A 23,146-nucleotide genomic window follows, 5' to 3' on the forward strand; every position below is an offset into this window, starting at 1 on the left:
TCTCAGTTATTGGTTACATCGTGGCTGGTACAGTGACAAGAGATTAATTTTGCATAAATAAGCAGTTGTGCAATTATTAGTTATTGCATTTCACTATGCTGTTGCATAATCACTTGCTTGGCTGTACACAATGCATTTTCACAGATGAATGCAAAATGTGCTTTTGTTTGTTCCTTCAAGAATAATTATTTTCCAAGGTTTAACGGAGAAAAAAATAACAACAGGATCTCAAAGAGAACATCAACTTGCACATAACGGAGGGTTAAGTAGGGAACCAACAAACCTGCATTGATGATGTTGCATACACAGTACAGAGACTTATGGCTCTGCTTAGCCATCCACATGACACAGGTACGTACTGCATGTGTCTTACCAACATGCTCCAGACTGTTTGGAAGATGTTTTCGAGTAAGAGGTTGAAATTCTAAACTCCCCTCCTTATGGAGAGTATTGCGTTGTTACATTCCACATTTTAATCATGTTCAAGTCATTCAACCAAACTCCAGGCTCAGACTTCCGTACTTTAAGAGTCTGCATGCAATATGAGAGCTGGTGTGTGTGTGTGTGCGTGCGTGCGTGCGTGTGTATGTGTGTGAATAAGTGTTTGTGTAAGTAAGTGTGTGTTTGATAGCAGCTAAAAGAACAAAGCTTACAAGCATTACATCCAGAGGTTGAGGTTCAAACCAGCAGCTATACATCATCTTGGATCTGTGACTTGGAAATGCAGGTCTATTTTTGTACATAATTTACATCTAATGTGGCAAAATGGCAAGTTTGTAAACCTCATAATGTTTTTTTTTTCATTTTTGGCTGACTTTGTATTAAAATAGCTATGGAATACAGATAAAGGATGTCGCCAAATAACAAATTATACCTAGAAACTCTGCAACTAGCTATTTAAATCAGTTTTCCACAAATCTAGATATTTAGTGTTGACGCTGTGTCCAAACACAAGTACAAGTGTTGAATCATTCTTTATCGGTATTAGGATGTGCAAGTTGTGATTATGTGTATAGTGTTCTGTATAAAATGGGCCCACAAACAAAAACTGATGAACAGGTGGTGTGCAAACTTCACATTGTTTCTACGTGAACAACTGAACTAAAAGGTGAGATGTAATCCTCCTGCGGTTTGGATTGACCAACAACCCATCTCCTGAAAGCTGCACATTCAATCTAACCACTGCCGAGTGCTCTCCCATCAGTTCCTCGCTCCCCATCCCGGGCCACTTGTGACAAGTTCCTCGGGGTCCGTGTGGAGTCAGCGCTCTGAGTCATTCCAAGGCACTTGATTCTTTTCATTTCTGTAGATGATGAACTGAAAAATCAATAGTGTTCTTTTGCTCATCCCCTTTTCTCCAGGGTACAAATGCACTTAATGAAATGATAACACAATGCTTAATCGAATGCTACTCATCAAGGTTACAAACGGATACTCCCTTTGGTTTGATGATCTTACATTACTGCCAGATAAAAGACATGATTACCAGAATTTAAATTTCATGCAATATGACAGTTAAAATTGAATGTGATTTGCAAATTAAAGGACATGGAGAAAAGAAAATGAGATACATTCAAATAGTGACACAAAATAAAATAAAAAAAGATGCTAAAGACAGAAGGCAAATCACTAAGCCTGAAAAGGCAAACTCAGTGATCTAAAATAAACAGACATAATCACAGCACCGAGAGCCCATACAAGAACAAAAACATTACAGTTGAAGTCATTGTAACTAAACAATGGGCCTCCTCAACACAAAGTATCAAAACAGAGAAAAAGTACACGTTTCTTATAATAGCTAACTAAACTATACAGCCAAAGAAAAAGGTCTCACCAGTCTATTCTGTGATAGACTGCACATGGTTACTCAATCACAGTCTTTGCTCTCCAGCGAGGTGAACCGAAGGTGGGAAACTTTAAACTACTTTGTGGTCTCGGGGACTTTCTGGTTGCCACTGGTTGCCGTGAAGCTGTAAAATGCCTTGTAAAACCTCCAACCAGACTTTGTAGCAGAAGAAGTACTGTTCCTGAAATGAGAGAGACAAATGGCAAGTTTAGCTTTTGGTAACGCTTCTTCTTTTTTTTTTGAAAGGTTGAACTATAATCCCTGTGCTATTACTGACCTTGGTTTGAATCATCCCATGTCGCTGAAGTCTCATCTCCTTTACGACATCACTCACATTGATCTGAAGACACAAACAAACGATTGTTAGGCACAATTACAGCATGTTTGTGAACAAGTCTGTGGCAACAGTTTAGTTCTTAGATCAATAATACATTGACCAGATGGAAACCTCAGTTTGAGATGTGGAACCAATGTGGAAGTGACGTAAACTTGCACTCTTTCAAATAGCCGTCAGGGGTCAGATTCTATGTAAGTGACTCTGGTACACACTTGATTTATTACCCTAGTAAACATTGTAAACATGAGTGTATGCTCTCAATAGCTAGTTTCAAGAGTGCTTCAATACAGCGTGAGGTCCATTTAGTAAATGATGTTACTATTTAGAGTAAATTAGACAATAAAGCAATGAATGCTTGAGGATGTGGCTACCTTGTGATTGACAGGCCGCTACATGAGCTACATGCGAACAAAGACAATGCTAACAAGCAGATTTTTTTCCATTTTAATGTCTACAAAGTTCACCTTATTAGTTTAGCATGTAGCATGTTAATATTTACAAATAAGCACTAAACACAAAGTACAGCTGAGGTTAAAGGGAATGCAATTGTTTTTTTTTTTCGTTTTTTTTTGGTCATAAACTACAGAATTAGACAAATTGACCTGATGATGCTGCTCAACCAAAAAAAAAGTGACCTTTTTAGAGGAAAAGTTAGAGGATCACCAAGACCATTTAAATCTGTACAACATGTCATGGCAATCCATCTGATATCATCTATTTCAGTCTGGGCCAAAGTGGTGGACAGGCCGACATTCATTCCCATCGTTAGATCTGTGACGATGGCATGGCTAAAATACAAGAAATGATGTGGTAAACTAACAAATAAACCTAACACCATGGCTCCACTCACAGGCAAATCATTCTCGATGAGGTTGAGGATAACGTCAGTGCAGATGAGAACTCCGGTGCGTCCGATTCCGGCGCTGCAGTGCACAGTGACTGGTCCCGTATAGTGCACGGCCCTCAGGTAGCGGATGAAGCGAACGAGCTGCTCGGAGCTTTTCGGCACTCCGTGATCAGGCCAGTGTGTGAATTTCAGATGACGAACTAAATGTGTCTCACTGGTCTGGAAAAACAACAAGTTTAAGAATTATGAAGTTTAGTATACCAGAATATTAATGATGTTTGGCAGGCAGGAAGATATTCCTCACAAATCCCTTACTTCTATCTCCACCATGCGGATAACCTTGATGTGGAAGTACTCCAGAAACTGTTGGTTCTCCAGCTGAAGCTGGTACCTGCCGGTGTCCAGAGGCTCGTCCACCTTCTCTGGCCAGTACTTGTGACATTTGATCCTTCCCCGTTCTACTTCCTGGGTCATCATGGCAATTACATCAGATTTGTTTTCCCAGATCATCTGCCAGAAGGCCGGCACTGTGCAAGGCAGAGGGCCCTGGCAGGAGATGTAGAAGAACTTTTTATCGCCAACTTGCATGTGGATGTAGCTGCCGTTGATGTAGTCTTGGTTCTCTCCAATGGCAACACGAGTTTCGTCATCTATGTGGGGAAAGAAAAGGAGGAAAATACATCTAAAGGAAAAGACCCAAAACGTGTGAGCATGCACCACTGCATGACTTCATAATTGAAATAAACCAATTACACCTCCAGCAGTATCCTCCCACAAACACACCAGACCGACATGCCCATTCCCGATGTTCGATGAATTGGCACGACATGCACTACTACTCTGTTTTTTTTTAACGTCTTTTTAAAATATTCATCTTGTTCATTGTATATAATATGTATATGTACAACAAGAGCAACGTGTAACTGGAGTCAAATTCCATGTATGTGTAAACAAACATGGCCAATAAAGCTGATTCTGATTCTGATCTAAGTGTACAGTAAATAAAGACAAGTAAACAGCTCAGGGGTCTGGAGCCAGGCTCAACACACCAGCACTGTGAAGAAGTGTGTTGGTGATGAGAGGGGTGATAGACTGAAGGCATTGAGCAATGTTTTGGGGGTTGGTTCCCCACCTCCTGCTTTGAAGGCCAAAAAAGCCACAGACTGAAAAACCAAACGTTCTAAGTGAAATAGTTACAAGCAATGGAAAGTATTGGTTAATACCCGGCTTGTAGCAGGCTGCAAACATCAAGGCATTGAGGTGCGATAGCGTTCCACTGGGGGTCACTATCCTTTTCATCACGTTCATTCATTTCAACACTACCTCTTTCACTCCAGCACGCCGAAGGCCAGAGAAGTAAACGCTTCTGTACGTGTTTGTATGCATTTGTGTGTGTTTCCGGCTTTTATTTACATTCTTTAGTATGATCAGTTCTGACCACTATTGATTTTTTAGCTTTTCCTTTCATCCTCTCTCTGTATTTACCTCCTGAATTTCAAATTAAAAGTACAGTTTATAATTATATTTTCCCACTTCATTTATCAAAAACACAAATCTGAGATAATTACATGGTGTTGCCAAATTAAATCATCCTCATCATCCCCATGAAAACTTATAAGTATAGCTTTAATAAATTATTGATACTAATATAGGAAAGGATTTGTTGTTGCAAACAAAGATCTCCACTTCATTCAGCTAGGAAAAGCGGTAACAAACAGGCTCCCTTATAAATGCCAAGTCTGTGAGTATCTCACTTTTACAAGCTCACCAATAAAAAAAACTGGAAAAAGTAAAAGTTTAGATTTTGCCAGAAGAAAGTAAAAGTTAACCAAAGTCCTCTTTCAGACTTACAGGGTAGGATGTCTCTGTAGCGGTTCTTATCTCTGTTCTCTGGGGCTTTTCCCACTAGACAGTTGTCAGAGGGCTTCAGATGCTCCAGAGCCTGAAATAAACATGAGCACAATTAAAAAGAAAATACAAACACGTTTTAATACAAACAAGTATATCGGTCAAGGAAAGTAGTCTTAATGATCTAAATGTTTTATTAATGATAGATCATCTATGTGTGTACTGTACGTGTTTGTGTGTATCTGCAGGTCTTTTCTTGTGTGTGCACATTTTCTCTGAATGTACCAAAGGATACAATATAATAAGCTCATATGCATAGTTCTAATGGCAAGATCAATGTAGGAAAAGATGAAATGGTACATTCAGTTGTCAATGTGTAATTTTACCCTTTATTCAGGCAAGTGTAATACTATGAATTACACTGATATTGTTATATATTGTGTGTGTGTGTGTGTGTGTGTGTGTGTGTGTGTGTGTGTGTGTGTATATATATATCTATATCTACAGATATAGATATAGATAGATAGATAAATAGATGTGTGTGTGTGTGTATATATATATATATATATATATATATATATATATATATATATATATATATATATATATATATATATATATATATATATATATATATATATATATATATATATGTATATATCAGTGTATATATGTATATACATGCATTGTACATTAACTATCTTAGCAGATGCACACCATGAACTCTTTAACCAGTTCATGCTGGTCCAGTTGATGCTGGAGAATCCGGATGAGAGCTTTGACCCTAGAGCCTGAATACTTGCTGGTCCTAGCGGGGCTAATGAGAGCTAAACTGGCCAGTTCATCCTCTGATACTATGAGTGGGCCTGAAGAAACAAAAGATGAAAAGAGTTGTTAGTATGGGCCTGAAAAGATACAATTTTCACACTGATTGTTCAGCACAAGAGTAGAGGAATATACACCTGTTTGGGGTGAGGACAAGTCCAACCTGGTGGCATCAAATACATCATCTTCTTCTTCTTCGCTGCTCCAGCCGTCTGACTGAGTTTTCCGGATGTCTTTGCAGGACTGGTCCAAAAGTTTGGCTACAATTCGTTTCCTGGGGGAGTCAGGGGGCAGGGGTGAGACCAGACCAGACCATTTTTACTCTTCGGTAGGAGGGGATGAAATCATGCAAGGCTGAGCTTCCTTTCCCTGCGACTTTTCCACCTAAAATACAGTATAGACAAGAGGCTAAAATATCTTTATACTACTGCCATACTTGTTGTTTTGCAGCTACAGAGAATAGTACTATACACTTCCTAATTGTTACACTATTTTTGTCTCATGGGTTCAGAGCCCATAAGCGACAGGATTTATCAGGGGTAGTACTTTTTCTATTGCTTTGTGCTGCCTCTTTGTGGTATACAGTGGAACTACAGCAGCTCAAAGAAGAAGCATGAGAGGGGAGGAAATATGTAGAACATAATACAGTTTGGGAAGTTACTACCTGTCAGAAGCTCCATGCAACATGTCAGTGACATTGAGGGATGGGCAGCAAGCTTGATGAGAAGGGGTGCTGTTACAGCTCTCCTGTTCCACAGACAAGCAGCCAGAGGAGGCAACAGACAGAAGGAGCAAGATGTTAGTAGTACATGTTAGTAAAGAGGTAAGGAGGGCTGTGATTTAAGTCAAACTGAGAATTTACATCATATTTGCTCCACGTGTGGATGCTTTTTAGTGTGAATGGTACCTGTGTAATTGGAGTGTCATCTGTTACGATTGTCAGTCTGCGTGGTGGAGGAGGCGGTGAGGTAACAGACCCAGCAGCTTCATTGACCAGAGGGTCTGAAGTCACCTCTGAGACAATGACAGAGGGACGCAATATATTCACAATATAGTCAATTAAATGAATGTTTTTAATTGCAAATTGTATGTTGAGATGCACGTTGAATAATATTTAAATGAATTTAAAGGACACAATATGCGTGTTTACAGTATATTTTACACATCTAAAGGTGTTTCAAGTGAAAAGTCCTAATGATTGAGAATTAGTAAACAGCTTTGGTATTTCACCAGCTACAAATTGAAATTTAGATTATTATGTCAGAAAGGTCTTAAGAAAGATTAGTAGCATACATACAACATGTTATTTCAGTACTATTATCCTGTTTATAAAATACATGAAAAAAGGATGGACAGTTGTCAGAGATCATACCAGAGGGCTGCTTAACTGGCTTATTCAGCATGACGTCAGGAGAGGGACAGTGATCAGGGCTGGACACCAGAGCCGGCTGCTCGGCTAAAATAGCTTCAGTGTGAGCGGCCATGTTGGGCGGTGTCGGTGACTCGGAGTATCTCAGGGGCAGGATGTCTCTGCAGATGGTGAGCTGTACAGTGCCCTCAGCTTTACGTAGGATATCCACTACTTTACTGTGGCTCAGCCCGGACACAATCACACCGTTTACCTTGAAATCACACAGTAAGGATCAGGATTTTCCTCACTACACTGGATCATAAAACAGCCAAGGTGCATGATGGGTTGTTACCTCCAATAAAATATCTCCCACTCTCAGCCGACCATCCTGTTCAGCTACTCCACCAGAGCAGATTTCCTTCACTCTAAGCATGCTGCCATTGGTTCCCCCAATCAATGCAAAGCCAAGGCCTCCTCCTTCTGGTTTTGTGAACTCCACTTGCATGATGCAACTCTGCAGGGACGAGGAGAAACAAAATGAGGACTCAGTTAGTTTTCACTTTTATTGTATTGACAGAAGCACCTCATGTTCTGCAGAAAGTGCCCTTGTATTGCTGATACACAAATCACGTGTGAAGAAAACCTGATTGACACACACAACCAATGACCCACCCAGTGGAGAATGCATTCACAAATGTACACACAATTAGACTTGTGTTACAATATGTGTCTCAACAGACTCTTTAAAATATGTGCAGTTAAAGAAAAGCTGGCAAGAGGTGATGCAAATTAAGAGATACGGTAGAAAAAGTGAGCTTTTGGACAAAGATAAATAATATGTTCAGAAACTTACATCGTGTTCTTTTGTGAGGGACACACTTCTACATTTTTCAGCAGTCTGACACATATCTTCATCTGAAAAAAAAAACAGAAAATGAATTAATGAATCAGCAGCCAGTTCAAACAAAACAACTCAAGCAATTGCATTGACAATCATGCTTTCAGTGAATATTGATTAAGCATTTAAAAACTATGTAAAAGATAAATAAAGTGAAACGTCTGGACTTCCGCTTTCAGCTAACAATAGAACATCTCTTCCATACTAATTTCTATTCATGCGACCATTTTCAGCCAATGAAATTACCGTAACAGACATACAGAAGAAGAAAAAACACACACACCAACCTCCCACCTCTTTGGCCATTTTGAAAGAGAAGTGTTGATGGGCACGTCTCCTCTATGACAGGTGAACAAGGCTGGTCTTTTTAGACTGACCCTCTCCACTGTCCCTTACTGCAGCATGCACCGTCACCAGGCAACAGAGCTACCTGCCCCGTAGACCACTGGCTGTATGGCACTGTCTGTCTGTGTGTGTGTGTGTGTGTGTGTGTGTGTGTGTGTGTGTGTGTGTGTGTGAGTGTGTGTGTGAGTGTGTGTGTGGCTACAGCCCTGCAGTCCAATACACCAGTGGAGGGCCTGAGGCTTGCTAATTATTAATCCTGCTGTGAGAGCCCAGGATCTGTCTGTCAGCATTCAGATCACACACACACACACACACACACACAGACACACACACAGACACACACACACACACACACACACACACGCAGACACACGCACGCACACACACACACACACACACAGCTGCAAAGAGAACTATCTTTCAGCACCAAGCTCCAGCTTCACGCAGACAAAGAGGAGCAACAAGCAAAAGAGTGAAAGGGAACCAGTTATTATGGAGCTGATGGAACATGAGAGAGTTGAGAGGGGGAAACACTCACCATCTTCGGTAGGAGAGTCTTTATCTGGAGAGACGGGCTCTTCAAAACGAGTAAAGAACTTCCTGTCCTTTTTCCAGTCAAACAGACCTATAAAAGAATACATAAATACACTACTACACGTTGTACAAGGAAACAACTATATTTCAATACAAGGGCTAAATCTAAAAACAAAAGGTTGGCGTCTCCCAAGAACTGTTTCTGGTAATGATTGAACTTAAATGATCATCCAGTAGAGCACAAACATATGTGGTTTCTAGGCAATCCATCAGTGCATTTAACAACCAAACTATCCCATGTATGTGTCCTTGTGTTAAGTCAAGCAGGTGAAGCCATCCCATGAATCTTTCCGAAGGCCTTACCGTTCCACTTGGCCTTGGGGTTCACTGGCTGCTCTTCTCTGTGATTGACACGAACAAAAAGTCATCAAAACAACATAACACAAACAAATCAGTGTCTATCTCTCAAGCCTTCAAGTGCACATACCTAAAGATTTTAAGTTTGACTTTACGAGGGGCGATCTCACAGGCTTTGACTGCATCTTCTAGGGTCATTCCCAGGGTGCACCTGCCGCAGATGTAGAGGATCTTGTCATTGGGTTGAACGCTGCCTTCCTCGCTGGCCGGGGAGCCCGGCACCACCTGCAGACAGTAGATGCCCTGCCATTTGCTGCCAATGCCGCCTGTCAGCTTTATACCTGGAGACGGCACACACACATATCGTAGATACAGTCAAATAAAACTGGCTGTGCGCCTGTGTCTTCAGAATGTGTGAAAGTGTGGACGGCGGCCCACCAAGCTGTCCTGAGGGTGTCTTGTAGAGAACTACATCGGGCAGACTGTCACAGGAAGGCGGGGCCACTAGGTTTGTAACAGCCCTCCCCAAAGTCATACTCAGTCTTCTCGGAGACGACCTGAGAATCGTCATGGCAAAGTCATCAGCCACACAGGTGACATCATGTCCATTTACCTGGAAAACAAATGACAGAGAAATAATTGTTCAGTCAACTCGAGCAGCACATACTCTAAAGGAAATATTGCAAAATAATGTTTTTAAAAGTGTAGAAATGTACAGATGTGTGTGTGTGTGTGTGTGTGTGTGTGTTTGTGCGTACTGTGATGAGCCGGTCTCCTGCCCGGAGACGTCCATCTGCCCTGGCGGGGTTGTCCAGTATGTCCTGGATGTAGTAGCAGTTGTCCAGCTTGCTTCGAGCGATGGTAAACCCAAAGCTCCCACTCCTGGACTTGGTCAGAACCACTGTCAGCTCAAACTCTTTAACCAATCCCTGACAAGAAAAACACAAAGACAATTCATCCTTCTAATAGCTACAGAAATTCATCAAATAACTTTGAACAACGAGACATCATTTCCATCACCTCATGTTTAAGCTTAAACTTGAAAGACAAACAAACTCCTTTCCCAAAAAAAACATGCAGCAGATATCTGTTTTTGTTCATTATTGGTCACAAGTCAAATTCCTAGCTAACTTTAATTACTGGTTCATTGACCCGAAGCTTGAATATAATTACTAAACTTTATGGAAATGTTTTCAGATGTGTTTAAGTTTTCTATTGGCAGACAAATCTACTAGGGTATATACATCTATATATATCTATATCTATATATATCTATCTATATATCTATATCTATATATATATATATATATATATATATATATATATATATATATATATATATATATATATATATATATATATATATATTCAGTATTCATTATTTCTGTTTTTGTTATGGCAAAGATAAAGTGAGCCAAGAACCTTTCTTCGGCTCTCTTCCTCGTCCTCATCGTCGTAATCATCATTGTAATCCCTTTCTTTCTTCTCTGGTTCTTCTCTGAACTTCGTGTGGCTCTGGGCGAGAGGGAGCAGCATTGTGCGGGGCAGCGTCGGGGCAGGTGGACTGGCACAGGGAGGCACAGAGGGAACAACCTGCGATGTGATGGGGGTCAATGTTGGAGCAGGAGGCCTGGGTGGGGGCAACATACGCCGACTGTTCATGGAGATGGCTTTGCAGTGACTTGGAAGAAGCCCCTGCTGTATCGGATGGTGCTTGGCTTTCGGTGGCTGGGTTGTGAGTGGCTGCGAGGGGTGGGCCAGGGAGCAAGTGGTCGGGGTGTCAGGCGGATTCTGAGCGCTGAAACTCGAGGAGCTGTTTTGAGAGTGGAGTGCTGTGAGGTTGGTTGTTGGAGTGTGAGTGGCCAGGCTGGAGGGACGGCTGTGAGGAGGCTCCATTGTGGAGCTGATGGTCAGGTACTCCTCATCCGCCATGATAGTCAGTCCATTTCCCATCAGGCAGTAGGTCACACTTCCATCTGCCTCCTCTCTGACTCCACTGCAGATAAGCAGACAAAATATACTGTATGTATGGGACAAAAAACACTGCTTTCAAAGTTTATATCCTCAACATGTGGGATTTCAATTGTTATTCTTTTTCATTTTGTAAACTACAATTTCTAAATTCATCATTTGATTATAATGAAACAATTCACAGTGCCATTCACTCCCGAGCTGCCCTGATGTTGATGACAGCCACTAGTTATGACTGGTGGTCAATTCATAGACCACAAGTCTATGACTTGACACAAGTATGGTACTAAAGCTACAAATACAATACTAAACATATGATTACATAGGAGACTTTGATAATCCTGTTGAGTAGTTTTCATACACATCTTGATCCTGTTTTGCTGTTGTTAAAGCAGTTCGTTAAATCTTTTGTTGCAGAATTGGCTGCAATATTTCGCGGATCAAATCACACGACAGGCAACAATCGTTGATACAAACGTTTGTATCATGTGTGTCTACTTTTGATACATTACCTGGCATATACGTTCGAACCAGTCTTAGGACAGACGTCCATAAGCATCACAGTTGAGCTAGTTGTCGTTGCAACCTCTTCTTCTCTGGACTTCTTCTCCTTCTTTGCTTTTACTTCAGGTTGTTCCTCTGGTTTCCCTCTGGTTAGTTGAGACTCTGGCAGAGACGGTGGAGAGCCACAAGTAGGTGAGGCAGGTGATGCCGGGGAAGCAGGTGAGACCGGCGAGACTGGTGATGGAGGTGATGTAGGTGAAGTGGGCAACGGGGGTGAGCGTGGACGAGATGGGGGAGTCTGGTTGGCCAAAACTTTACTGTCAAGACTCTCCTCGGTCTCCGGGAGTGCTGGCGCTGGAGGTAGATGTAGGCTTTTTCCCGCTGTGTTTGTCAGGTCTTCCTCGTGACTGGGGGCCTGCTTCTGGGCAGGTATTTTGAGATCATAATGAAACTTAAGGAGCTGGCTGTAGTCCTCTCCTAGTCGGATGTCCAGCGAATGAGATCGAACCTCACGGAAGGTTGCAGGACTCTACAAAGTCAGACATGAGGTAAGAGGGTCTGTCGGGATTACTGAGTCTAATGTAGATGTTTTTCCTTTCTATATGTACATATGTATATATATGTGTGTACTTGCAAACATGTGAGCTCACCAGTGTGTTGTCATCTACATCATACAGCACTCCAGGACCTGGACGGCAAATCAGCAGATTAACTTCAGATGGAGCTCCACGGAGCAGGAACAAAACCCTCTGGAACAAAAACATAAAATAACAGTGCTGTGTGTGTTGATGCAGGAATGCTTAGGTACAGCTTGAGACAGACTCAAAATGTGCACATCTTTGTAATTTATATACTGGACTGTATGTTTGTGTGAATGCCTTTAGAAATCCTTGGCAAAGCACACAAGATTAAATGACACATCAAATGAGACAACCAGTTTGCTATTTTCGGTGGTATGAGATTAAAGGATTAGTGGACCAATGACGTGGCCGAGATCTTAAGAAAGAGCAGGACCACTACTGTTGTTCTTACACTCACAGCCCACTGCAGGCAAAATGACTCACTGTGCTGCCATTAATGAATACAAACTGAACACTAGGCTGTCATTAGCAACTCATAAACAGCCTATTGTTTCTATAGACATGTTTCATCTTTTTCAATGTTGGAAAGAAGATACACAAAATCCCCTATGCAACAAACATGCAATATTACTTAATGTGCTTTGAAATTTGTTTGCTTTATATTTAGGATAGGATTAATACTCATTTTAAATAACCCAACCCCTCTACCTGGTAAGAGAGGTCCTTGACGGGCTCCTTGTTGACAGACAGGATGACATCTCCCTCTCGCAGAAGACCACTCTCGAGCGCTGGCTGACCCGCGAACAGACGTTTGATGCGGACTACGCTGCCGCGGTCTGGCCCCGAGTGCAGCTGCGATATGTTGAAGCTGAAGCCGAGGCCAGACAAACTCTTCTTCAGCACCACTTCAAGCGTGTTTTCTAGGAATGAGAGGAGACGGAAGGCAATCTTTGAGCATTATGTCTGTTGTGTAATCTTTAATCTGTAATGTGGGCTGTGATTTGGTACAGTGTGAACATAAAAGCAAACATATTCCTCAATTACACCAACCCACATGTCTTCCAGTGAGATGTATTTATTTTTCTCCAGTGACAAATCTGAGCAAGAAGAAAATCCTTTTCCCCTCATTTTGTCTCACATTTCTTTGAGGAAAGAAGGCTTTGTAGAGCTGAGGAACTGTCCCTTTAACTAAGCTCAGGCAGGGAACAGGCAGCTTCAAGGTTTCAGTGCACGCTGTCTCGGGGGACTGAGGAAGCGTCAGCCCTGGATGACTCTGACAGCAACCACAATGTTGCTGTCAGATGACTCACAGTCACCTCTGGGCCATGTGTGCAAGTGTGTTTGTCTGTAAGAGTGCATGTATGAGTGTGTGTGTGCCTGTCTATCTTTTCTTTTCTTTTTCTCCTATGTGAGCGTATGTGCCCCTTCCTCTCGCCTCTCACCATCAGTCACAAAGCTGTAGTCCTTGGCTCGACCACTCAAGGTCGTTTCCATGGAGACTTCAGTCATGGGGGGATGTGTGTGTGATGAACTGTGGGCCAGGGGGAGGCTGGGCGAGTCAGGTCTGGGCTCCAAGACGACTGTGGGCTCCCTTTCTAACAGCAGGCTCACCACCTATGGGGAACAGATGCACATGCAACACAGTTATATGTTTTGTAGTTTATATTTCAACACTGCCATAGTAAAATACTGACAATAATTTACAACATTGCCAGCGACTGTGCTTTTTTCTGTGCATATTCATAGTCAGAATTAATTGAGTAAAAAGCAAAACCGACTCTAGATTACTCTAAATAAGGATGAAGGGTCTCAAGGGTCCAACAAGCAAGCAACTAAATGGTCAAATGGTCAAAAAGCTGAACGACTCTGAACTTAAACATATGCTGTTTGAAAATATTTTTTTTCTCTGGAGAGTACAGTCATATTGTACTGTTGTATAATGCAATACTATCAGCAAAAGAAAAGGTATGTGTGTGTGTGTGTAGGTGTGCCATGCATGCATCTGTGTGTGTGTGTGTGTGTGTGTGTGTGTGTGTGTGTGTGTGTGTGTGTGTTTATACCTCCCCCGTCTTCTTCAGGCACTCTACAGCTTGATGGTGAGTCACGCCCCTCAGGTTGAACCCATCAACCTCCAGCAGTCTGTCACCTGTCATATGCACAAACACAAATCTCATCATCATTAGCAACATCAATACATAAACGGTTAGTGTGTGTGTATGTGTGTGTGTCTGTGTGTGTGTGTGTGTGTGTGTGTGTGTGTGTGTGTGTGTGTGTGTGTGTGAGTACATCTCTTTGATGGGCATGTCAACAAATATAAAAGTCGTTCCTGCTCAGTGAAGTAGACACAGACACAGTGGCCTCGGTGGCACGGTTATGTTTCCGGCCTTTCATGTTATTGGGCCTGATTCAATCCACATTCACTTGTTCAATACTTTGTCGAATGAAGGTGACAATCTACCCTCAGTCAATAAACAGATTGACGTCTGTGATGACGTGGTATATATTTCACAACTTTTACTTAGATTATTTTGATGGTGACGCAAAGGGATTGTGAGATGCTCTTCATGACAAGACAGAAGGAATACTTCACAGATATGCAATTGCAAATAAATAACGATGTCTTTCACAAATTAATCAGAAGTTGAATGAACCTGCGGCACAAAATGCAACATTGACAGAAACCTTTGTGGTTTTGGGAGCCACCTGGTTGAATATGGAAATTTAAAATAAGAAGATGACCTATCTGAATGCGCCTGTCCTGCTCTGCAGAACCTCCAAGCACCAGGCTCTTGATGTAGATTCCTCCATAACGCACATTGGTGTTTATTCCTCCCTTTTGGTAAAAGAGAGAAGTAATTAATCAGGGCCGCAGATAAACCTAGAAACGTACACCAAGTGTGAAAGAATTCAGAGGAATGTGCATCGTAGCTTGATACCAATGGACTGTTGAATCAGTTTTAGCTAGGTGTACCTATAAGCTGGCAACTTAGCGCATAAGGTTAATAAACAATTCACTCACAGCAACACTGATACCAAGACTACCACTGTTTTTCTTCAGCTCCACTATAAACCGCTCCCCAGTTTTCAAACTCAAGATCGAAGGGGACCTGGAACACACGTCCTGAAAAAAGAGAACAAAAGACATCAACAGAAAAAAATGTTTTAGATTGAGAGAGGAATACACAAAGAAAAGATAAAAGTGTGTTTTCAGAAATCCAAGCAATTATTACTTTAACAATTAGGATTGGTTGAACTCTTATATCAGCTCTGACTCATGCATTGCTTCCATGGAAACAAATCATCTCTTACCAGCGCGTCATGTATTCGTACAACAGGAATGTGTAGCCTCCTGCTCAGTTTTGGGGTTGCCATGTTGGACAGGCTGATGGCCTCCTCTAGTTCCTCCACGACAGGACGATACTCAACGCCACTCAGTGTAGTCTGTGACCCAAAGCTCCTCTCCAACGCCAAACCGAGAGTACTTAAACTCAAGGAACTTGAACGATCCTTCAAAGAGTCTGATCGGAAAACAACCAGGTGGGATAAAGGACCTCATATTATTATTAGTATACATATTAAGCTCCAAACTCATGTTTTGTAACGGTAATGCATTAAGCAGATCTTACGTTTTGGCTGGGACACAATGAGCTCCACCTCGTCAGGGCTGCTCTGTAAGATGGCAGCAGCGTCACTGAATGTCACTCCTTCCAAACTAGTCTTGTTTAGGGAGATGAGACGTCCACCTGCAAATATCAATAAATCATGACAAAGTCCTTGTTAAAGTTTGTAAAGTGCAGTCCAGTTTGGTCTCTAGCGATGTTAAGTTGTTGGTGCTTTGTACCAGATTTGATTCGTCCATCCTTGTCCGCAGGCCCGTCAGGCACAATGGAGGCAATGAAGATCCCAAGGTCAAGTTTACCTGTATTGTCCTCGCCGACTATCACAAAGCCTGAAACCGGAGCAGAGAGGAAGTAAAAGATAAAAGGATCCTGATGAATGATCAGATATGTGGTACTCCGTAAGCTAAGTCCGCCTTAATGAACTTACCAAAGCCCAGTTTGGGATCTTTCTTCAGGGTCACACAGACTATCTCTCTTTCTGGCGGGGTCCGGGTTGGTGTATCAACTGCAAAGCACATGTTTTATATGGGCCACTGTAAATGTATATATTTGATATACCTGCTTTGCTTTGTCACATTCGACATATTCACCTCGTATGGAATAAGAGGCGTCAGAGTCCTGCTTCTGTAGTGAGACGCTGGACATCATTCTGGGAATTGGCTCTGGAGTGCTGCAACACATGTGCACAAATATCCATTACCCAGCTGTTTACGTAATGTTCACAGAGAATATGTTTATGTAACAAGAATAATAATATTTAATATAATCATTGGCTACCTCCAACACTGCTCCTCTTTCACATCCCTGATGTCTCCTGTTTCCGTGAGCTCCTTGTTCAGCTCTCTGCTCATTTCCCTCCTCAATTCCCTCTGCTGTCGCAGCCTCGCCTCCAGCTTCTCCGTCAGGTTATCGCAGGATTTGGAGAGAGAGTCTGGACCAGGTGTTAAACCTATATGGTGCAACATGCCCTCTGAGCAGGAAATCCGCTTCATGTTCAGGTTACGACCCCGGTAGACAGACATGTACCCATCCATGTTTTCGTCTGGAGAAACAGAGGTGTTATTTATTCTTCCCCTTTGTGAGCATCAGTGTTGCCAAAGTCAAAAACAATAAATTCTGCACAATCAGTCAAATTGACCCACCTGGTATCATGGTGTGGTTGAGTTGTCGTGACGTCATCTCGCTATGAAACTTGTGCTGCGCCGAGCAGAGGTTCAGAAGGTACTGTGCTATTTTTGAGCTTTCTGTTATAAAACTGTGCTTTTTCCCGCTGGGCCCGCCACACTCTATTATCAGTTTGCGTCGCTGAAAGACAGACACAAATCATCATACATTTAGTTTGATCTTCATAATAAATTGAGATGTATAAAGTAATAGCTAGACCGAAATGCCATTTATTTTTTACCCCAGTGGATATGGTGTCGGTTTCCCTCCAGAGGAAGCGTCTGGTGACAGTCCGCAGGTGGTTCTTCATCTCATACACAATGATTCCTTTAGCACAGATTCCCAAAACCAACTCTCCCATCACTGGCCTTTTTTCTCTCCCCACACGGTGGAACATAACCCCATACTCTGGTAACTGCTGGGCAATCTGGGAGGTACATATTTATTTTACATGCATTCAATTTGAAATAGTTGCTATTTATTTCTGCAGTGGACCAGTATAATCAAATGATGCTTGTGAGTGTGTATTTGTCTGGATACCTTTAGGTACTCTGTTTCTGCCTCTTCAGGCAGTATCTGGGCATGACTTGCATGCAGTCTTGGCAACTCCTCCTTGACGTTGGGCAGGGCCAGCTTCTCTAGCATCCTCTTGGACACATAATGCTCTGGCTGGTAGTAATTCTTACCATACAGCTAAAAAGACACACAAAAGAACCAAAAATGCACTACTGTAACACACACTGAAAGTAGATGCTGGTATTTAAGGTGAACATATGTTTCTGTCATCTGTACCTCTGGCATGTAATCACCAAACTCAGCCTGCAAAGCAAGAGCAGCCAGAAACAAGCCTGTCTCCTCATTACAGTAGAGTCTGTCTTCCAAGAGATCCCGCCGCAGCTGTAAGTAGTACTGATGGCGAGTCAGTCTGTGCCTAGGAAACAGGAGGAGAAGATGATGTAAAAGGTTTTTAAACTATGTATTTCTATAAATGGATTTTCTATTAATCAGTTTAACAGCAGTACTGTACTTACAAAATAAAGGACATATCATCGACATAAAATTTGACTCGAAGAAACACCAAGAAGGAGGATATCTGCCCTTTTTTCCAACTGTCTGGTGCAATTTTGGAGATTTTTGTTTCATGATCCAAGAAGAAATATTCATCATCTGCAGAATGACAAAGAAAAGCTTCTTTAACTTCAGACTTCTAGAGTGACTGAAACAACACAACATGCATTAAGACATTAATTAAACTTCATCCAAGTAAACAATATTTTTAGTAGTTTCCCAAGTTCAACCGGCATGTGAGGGAATGATGTTGGACCATGGATATTTAAAAATGTATTTCAATTTTGAATGTTGCAATGTGATGTACAACCAGTGCAGTCCAGACCAGATTAGGTCCCATATAATATCTTACCATCTATAAAGGCAAGACCAAAGTAGAAGTGTTCTACCAAGTTTGCGTGAGCCACCACCATGTCAAACACATCTCTTGCTTTGGACTTAATGTCACAGCGAACCAGCACGTACTGTCCGTTAGGCTGCACGACAGTCACTTCCCTCTGAGACGAACTCAAGCGGCCCTTTCTGGACTGTGGTGGACACGCACAAACACACTCCCACACATAAATATACAGATACTGTACATGCATTTATGAAACAAACATAGTTTAGCATGCAAGAAAAGACAAATTCAAACACTAAAAAAAACAACAACAGGAATTTACATTGATATTGATCAGAAGCAGAGGAGATGAATAGAAATCATGAATTTACCACAATAGATCCTGGAAGCTCAAGAATAATTTGTTGTTCGTCTGCCATTCTGATGAATTCTGGACCCAAAGCCTGGCAAAACAAACATTTATAATGTAAACTCTTTAAGCAGCGACACATCCGACAGACTTTTGTCTCTAAAGGCTCTCCTAATGTGTCCCTCACTGGCACTAAATGCGCCACAGTTGTAGTACAGATCCACAACATACACTTTTATGTTCTAGAAAAAAATATATATTTTGTCACCGAACAAACATTTTCAAAATACCTTCGCCTTTCTCTGGCTCAGACTGAGCGAGGATTCGCTAAAGGTGATGGAAGGACTGTGAGATCTGCCTGATGTCTTGGGAGAGATGTCGTGATGGGGGCTCCTTCCAAGCCAACTGCAGTTGCTGTCCCTGTGACGGACTCCACGAGGGAGTCTGAGGAGAGAGAGAGAGAGAGAGAGAGAGAGGGTGAGAGAGGACAGGTTGTGTAATAGTTGGGCAGACAAGTTGGAAAAGTCAAACTCTGGGACAATGTCATGTCCCCTTTAAAGTCACTGAAGACGATGAAGGAGCTGACATGCACACACAGATATAACTAATAATCCAAGAATTATTTTAAAACCACAATATTAGTGGTGATGGTGTGTGTGCATGCATGCATATCGTACATACCGGTCTAAAGAGGATTGATACAACGGTGTGGGAGAGCTCCTTGGTCTTTGTCTCCAAGGTCTCTGAGGTAAACTCCCTAGAAAACAGACAATGTGCATTATCAAAACAGGCACCTTACTGCCGGAGCACACATTGAAGAAACATTAGTACATTTTGCTTTTAATTCAGCATTGCATCTGCACACCAGAGTTTAGGACTTAAGATAAATCAAGACAAATAAACATTACATGATGTCTTTCTACCGTTTTGACTTCTTTTCATTACCTGACTTTGAGTCAGAGTCTGTTGAGTATCTTCTCCCTTCAGCACTGCCGTCACTGAAGTCTGAAAGTGGCCCTCTCTTTCCTGTCAATCAGGTAAGAAATGAAAGATGACAGCGATGTTTGATTCCTGTCCACCCGTGTGCTCCGAGAGGACATTGCAATGTTTGGACAGAACTGAGGCTAGCGGAGGGTTTAGCTTGCAAACATCCACACTCTGCATCTGATTATTGGCTCTCGCAGGAGCCTAATCCTGGGCTTCCTTTAGGTTAAGATTTTAATCCTGTTGACCTGTACGCCGTCTTGAGTCAGAAGCAATGACTGAAACTGCTTTCCGTAAATAAGTAGGGTCAAAAGTCTAATTTATTCAATAGAGCAGTAGGCTGTACAATACACATATTCCATTTTAATACTGCCAAACATGCCATGCATGCTCACCATGTAGTCTCTCTCTGATCATCTGGCTCCTGCCACTCAAAGGAACGTCGCTGTCTGTCAGAGATCCGTGGTCCATCTGAAGGAGGAGAAACCCCTCGTATTCACAATTTACTTTTATTTGTCATAATGCTTTTGCATTCTGACACATACGCACTGGCCTACGGAGGAACTGAAAAGAGAAACAGGAACATACTGGAGGTAGATATCTAGACTCACTGATTCATGAAAGACCTCCTCCACCAGCTGCCTGATGACTTTGGTGGGTGGCGGCAGGATAGTGGCTTTATGTTGAGACTCGCAGGCCTCCAGGACTGTGTGGAGATTCACCCTGCGATGGGCCAGGTCCTCACACATGCTAAGCAGGAGGCTGTTTAGATGGTCACTCAACTGTACCGGCTGGGAGGAATGAGAGTGTAAAGACATTATACTAATGGAGGTGTGGGACTTTGACGTTATGGACAGCTTTGTATGAGGGGATCCTACCTGATTTTGAGGTAGTTGAAAATCAACTGACCAGTAGAGAGTCATACCCAGTGAATACACCAGCATCTGTGCAACACAACTATAGTTAATGCCAATACAGGTCAGACATGTATTTATAATTATCAACTAACTTTATAATGGAACCAGCTTTACTTTTAAGTTAAGGTTTTATATTAATTTGTGCCGAATGATTTTTTTAATGTAATAGTCTATATTCAACCCTTGCACCAGAAAGCCCTAAACTGAGCATTGGTCATTATCATTATTGTTACTTAAGAGCATAACAATGTCTATAAATGACTGAGGAAGTAGAACATGCTGTTATGTATTATGCTAGGACTAGACAGTTGCGGCAGCTTTCTGACATAAATGCTAACCTATCCACGGTTACATAAATGGGGCACATTGTGACGACGGATATGAGGCATTTATGAAGGCAGATTATTTCAGGGTGTGGGTGAAACAAGAACACACATATTGGAATCGTTTTCTGTCTAAGGACATTCTAACCATTTGTTATGAGTTACTTTAGAGTCTTTTGTACCCATGTTTAGAATAAAAATGCAGGTTAGTTTCTTTGCTCAGCCACTAGATGGTGTGCTTATACCATAGTGGCGACCTTCAACTCACGTTATCCTGAGATTTTATACCAAGCTAAAAGACACGTGAGGATATGTCAGCAGAGTTTGAGTTACTGATAAAACCCCCAATATGAACTGATACTGTTTCCAGTTTGTGAAGTCTTTTATCATCTTCCATGCGAGTTATAAGGACAGGTATGATAATGTATGCACTAACCCTCTCCATGGCAGGTTTGGTTGAGCTGGCACGGCCCTGCAGCATCTCTGGAGCAGTGAAGGTGGATACATCTTCTGATAGGCCACAATTCTTAAATGCTAAGGTACCAGTGGCTGACAGCAGCAAGGAGGAGGGGCTTATGATAATACACATATTGTTCTGACCTGAAAAAAAGGAAGTCCATATGATGCAGAGAGCTGAAGCCAGAGTGAAACAAAAATAATGAATAATGAATATATATATATATATATATATATATATATATATATATATATATATATATATATATATATATATGCAAATGTTTATGTTCCATTGCAATAACATAATGGTATGGTCACAGCATTAGGACGCAATGCATGTGCCTACAATAAGAGCAGGTTATTTAAAGTGCTTTACCCATATAAGAGACATCCACTAAGGACTCTGCAGTGCCCAGAAGCAGGGACCAGACCTCCTCCTCCAGCAGAGGTCCCCCTCGTGCCTCCAGTACTTCAGCTAATGTAACAAATGTGCTGCTCATCCTGCACACATTCCAAGCACGCACCTGAGGATACACACACACATGCACAAACCCAAAACATCACTTATTAGAAGTATTGGTCAAGTTCATATTCTAAAGACAGGTTTAATTTAGTGTTTCACTCTGGACACAAATCAAACATCAGATAAAGGTATTGTATGTGTTTCAACACACATGTAAAAAAAGTGAACTCTGCATGAGGCCGATATTCTTGTCTGATTGACAAGCTGCTTGTGCTCTCATCACCTTCATTACATACTCCCCTTTTACGCCTCTGTGAGGTATTACTGTTGTTGTCAGAGCATTTCAACAGTGTTTTGTTTTCAGAGACAGTTATGAGAGATCGTACTAAGAAAAAAGGCTATTCTTTGTACTGGACACTGATTAAATCATCTTACTCTCTCTGTCCCTCCCCTTTCCTAATAGGCTTTATTCGGACCAGAGGGCAGTTCTGAGGGAGCTGTGCTTCCAAAGCCACTGTGTCATGATCCCATGTTCGATTTTGTAACATGCTGTGTTACCACATCTATACACAGCTGAGAGCTTATATTACACATACACTTAATACTGAAATTATATTTAATGTATAACACTCATCATTTTGCCTATATGATATATGTTCACTCAAATTGGCTTCATTTTAAAACAAATTAGAAGAAGAGACATTACAACAGAACCAATTGCATGCAAAAATATCAATCATGCAATCTTCAATTTTCCAAAAAATTGCATGTTGTTGTAAATCTGGACAGATCAAAACATCTACTTAGACTTGACCTGGAATTGAAATTTTTTGAAATTTTCTGGTATTCCAATTTTTGCAAGATTACCGTAAACCTAACACAGCAGTGTCTGTCACAAAAGGCAGACATAACTGCAACACATTGATGTCTAATCAGTCTGGGAAATCTTTTACTGCAAACCGACAAACAAAGTATTGGCATGAGAATATACTGTGAGTAAAAACTGACAGGCACTTTTCTTGCAGGTTAATAGATTTAACTGCATTTTCTCAAACTGGACCAGAAAACAGAATCAGGTTGTTTCTGATGTAGGGTCAAGGTTGTGAAACCCAAGCACCATGCTTTTCATTACACTTGATCTTTGTATTGAGACTGTCTGTTCCCGTAAATGTTTCAGAGCAGTAATACAATAGGGTTCTCACAGCCAAAGCAACA

The 23,146-nt window shown here is 41.6% G+C and overlaps 1 protein-coding gene across 3 annotated transcripts in view; it reads right to left on the reverse strand.

The window, feature by feature from the left end:
* Nucleotides 1-23,146, reverse strand: part of ptpn20 (protein tyrosine phosphatase non-receptor type 20) — a 24,946-nt gene continuing 1,800 nt past the window's right edge. The window contains exons 2-47 of one of the 3 annotated variants that reach the window (XM_068567436.1): nt 21,845-21,992; nt 21,446-21,609; nt 20,648-20,713; nt 20,381-20,560; nt 20,165-20,240; nt 19,731-19,811; nt 19,467-19,542; nt 19,076-19,229; nt 18,808-18,879; nt 18,449-18,623; nt 18,060-18,195; nt 17,821-17,959; nt 17,569-17,721; nt 17,270-17,455; nt 17,007-17,169; nt 16,642-16,906; nt 16,455-16,534; nt 16,292-16,369; nt 16,086-16,193; nt 15,871-15,987; nt 15,554-15,762; nt 15,264-15,365; nt 14,984-15,077; nt 14,305-14,390; nt 13,687-13,858; nt 12,953-13,164; nt 12,314-12,412; nt 11,672-12,192; nt 10,611-11,184; nt 9,947-10,117; nt 9,627-9,801; nt 9,319-9,529; nt 9,195-9,232; nt 8,836-8,922; nt 7,908-7,969; nt 7,407-7,568; nt 7,076-7,325; nt 6,611-6,717; nt 6,368-6,450; nt 5,841-5,977; nt 5,596-5,744; nt 4,882-4,972; nt 3,346-3,680; nt 3,034-3,249; nt 2,124-2,186; nt 1-2,027 (exon numbers count right to left, since the gene is read on the reverse strand). In XM_068567436.1, coding sequence (XP_068423537.1) covers nt 1,917-2,027; nt 2,124-2,186; nt 3,034-3,249; nt 3,346-3,680; nt 4,882-4,972; nt 5,596-5,744; nt 5,841-5,977; nt 6,368-6,450; nt 6,611-6,717; nt 7,076-7,325; nt 7,407-7,568; nt 7,908-7,969; nt 8,836-8,922; nt 9,195-9,232; nt 9,319-9,529; nt 9,627-9,801; nt 9,947-10,117; nt 10,611-11,184; nt 11,672-12,192; nt 12,314-12,412; nt 12,953-13,164; nt 13,687-13,858; nt 14,305-14,390; nt 14,984-15,077; nt 15,264-15,365; nt 15,554-15,762; nt 15,871-15,987; nt 16,086-16,193; nt 16,292-16,369; nt 16,455-16,534; nt 16,642-16,906; nt 17,007-17,169; nt 17,270-17,455; nt 17,569-17,721; nt 17,821-17,959; nt 18,060-18,195; nt 18,449-18,623; nt 18,808-18,879; nt 19,076-19,229; nt 19,467-19,542; nt 19,731-19,811; nt 20,165-20,240; nt 20,381-20,560; nt 20,648-20,713; nt 21,446-21,609; nt 21,845-21,968 — 7,110 coding nt within the window. In that variant the 5' untranslated portion in view covers nt 21,969-21,992 and the 3' untranslated portion in view covers nt 1-1,916. Of the gene's footprint in view, nt 2,028-2,123; nt 2,187-3,033; nt 3,250-3,345; nt 3,681-4,881; nt 4,973-5,595; nt 5,745-5,840; nt 5,978-6,038; nt 6,088-6,367; nt 6,451-6,610; nt 6,718-7,075; nt 7,326-7,406; nt 7,569-7,907; nt 7,970-8,246; nt 8,560-8,835; nt 8,923-9,194; nt 9,233-9,318; nt 9,530-9,626; nt 9,802-9,946; nt 10,118-10,610; nt 11,185-11,671; nt 12,193-12,313; nt 12,413-12,952; nt 13,165-13,686; nt 13,859-14,304; nt 14,391-14,983; nt 15,078-15,263; nt 15,366-15,553; nt 15,763-15,870; nt 15,988-16,085; nt 16,194-16,291; nt 16,370-16,454; nt 16,535-16,641; nt 16,907-17,006; nt 17,170-17,269; nt 17,456-17,568; nt 17,722-17,820; nt 17,960-18,059; nt 18,196-18,448; nt 18,624-18,807; nt 18,880-19,075; nt 19,230-19,466; nt 19,543-19,730; nt 19,812-20,164; nt 20,241-20,380; nt 20,561-20,647; nt 20,714-21,445; nt 21,610-21,844; nt 21,993-23,146 lie in introns of those variants that run through there. The other 2 variants (XM_068567437.1, XM_068567438.1) reach the window with 2 other exon arrangements.

This window comes from Clinocottus analis, unplaced genomic scaffold (assembly GCF_023055335.1).
Source record: "Clinocottus analis isolate CAN_PGR_092001 unplaced genomic scaffold, fCliAna1.0.p SCAF_8, whole genome shotgun sequence".
Taxonomy (NCBI): domain Eukaryota; kingdom Metazoa; phylum Chordata; class Actinopteri; order Perciformes; family Cottidae; genus Clinocottus; species Clinocottus analis.